General features: G+C 46.4%; 1 protein-coding gene across 1 annotated transcript; it reads left to right on the top strand.

Annotated features, from left to right (window-relative positions):
• Nucleotides 1-5: 5 nt before the first annotated feature.
• Nucleotides 6-1,047, top strand: LOC108357693 (proteoglycan 4-like; the record flags this gene model as incomplete). The annotated part of the gene is made up of 2 exons (XM_017608767.1): nucleotides 6-653; nucleotides 700-1,047. Coding segments are annotated over 2 exons (996 nt in total), but the record flags the coding sequence as incomplete, so codon positions are not given.
• Nucleotides 1,048-1,069: the final 22 nt, after the last annotated feature.

Raw genomic sequence — 1,069 nt, 5'->3', positions numbered from 1 at the left:
ATATAGTTGAATATTTTCGTGTTGGTTGGAATGTTTGGCTCAAAGCGGCTACAACCAGGTCCCTCAGCACAACTTTGCATGACTTAATCGAAGGTTCCGAATATAAGTTTCGTGTAAAAGCTGAAAACCCTTATGGTGTGAGCGACCCTAGTGAGGAGTCGGAAATTCTTTTTATACCTGATCCAAAGCGTGGCATTACGAAACCTAAGTCAGAAACCAAGCTAACCGAAGAAAAAAGCAAAGCTGCACCTCCACGCCGTAAAGCACTTTCACCACAACGTCCGCACGTAGATGCAGCGACGGAAATATCACCTGGAGCGCTGCGAAAACCAAGACCGCAGTTGCTGGATACCGAAGATCTGCATCGGGAAATGTCTTACGGCACGCCCGACAAAGTTCTAAAGTTGGACGTACGGCGTAGTCCGTCAAATAACAAAACGTCAAAACCTTCAACACCAGACCCACCGCACACGAACCTATTGACATTGGACACCAAGCCTACGCCCACACCGTCACCAACATCGCCAACTCCCAAATCAGCACAGCGTTCTCCGCTGACAGAAAAGAAAACTATGCCCCACTTTTTGCAACAATTGCTTCCATCCAAGGATAAATCACCATCACCATCGAAACAAAAGATTACACCAACTTTGGCAACACCAGAACCAGAACTTACACCCGAAAAACCATCCACTCCAGAAATATCACGTTCATCATTACGACGNCAGAACCCCCGCTCTACAACGTAGTGCTGAGCCAGTGCAACTAGGCGTAAATCAATTGGTGCGACGTCGCTCCGGGCACAGTTTAAGTCCAGCAAAAAATGCTCCTTCTTTAGCGGTCGCCATAGCTACGGGAGCAATGGGAACAATGGACATAGAGAAAGAAACGTCTCCCCTACTAAGCAGGAAAGTTCGCAAGGAAATTGATGAAAGAGCCGAGCGAAACAATTATCAGGAGCGTCAAGAGGAGCTTATAAGATATGAAAGGGCTGAAAAAAGTGAACGAATGGAGCGAAGAAAAAATTCAGCAAATCTAACGGAGCAAATCGACCAATTTAAACAGGCTG

Source organism: Rhagoletis zephyria, unplaced genomic scaffold (assembly GCF_001687245.7).
Source record: "Rhagoletis zephyria isolate East Lansing unplaced genomic scaffold, Rhagoletis_zephyria_1.1 Rzeph_scaffold_82593, whole genome shotgun sequence".
Lineage (NCBI taxonomy): Eukaryota > Metazoa > Arthropoda > Insecta > Diptera > Tephritidae > Rhagoletis > Rhagoletis zephyria.
Note: the sequence above shows the minus strand (reverse complement) of the source record. Positions and strands in the feature narration are given on the sequence as shown.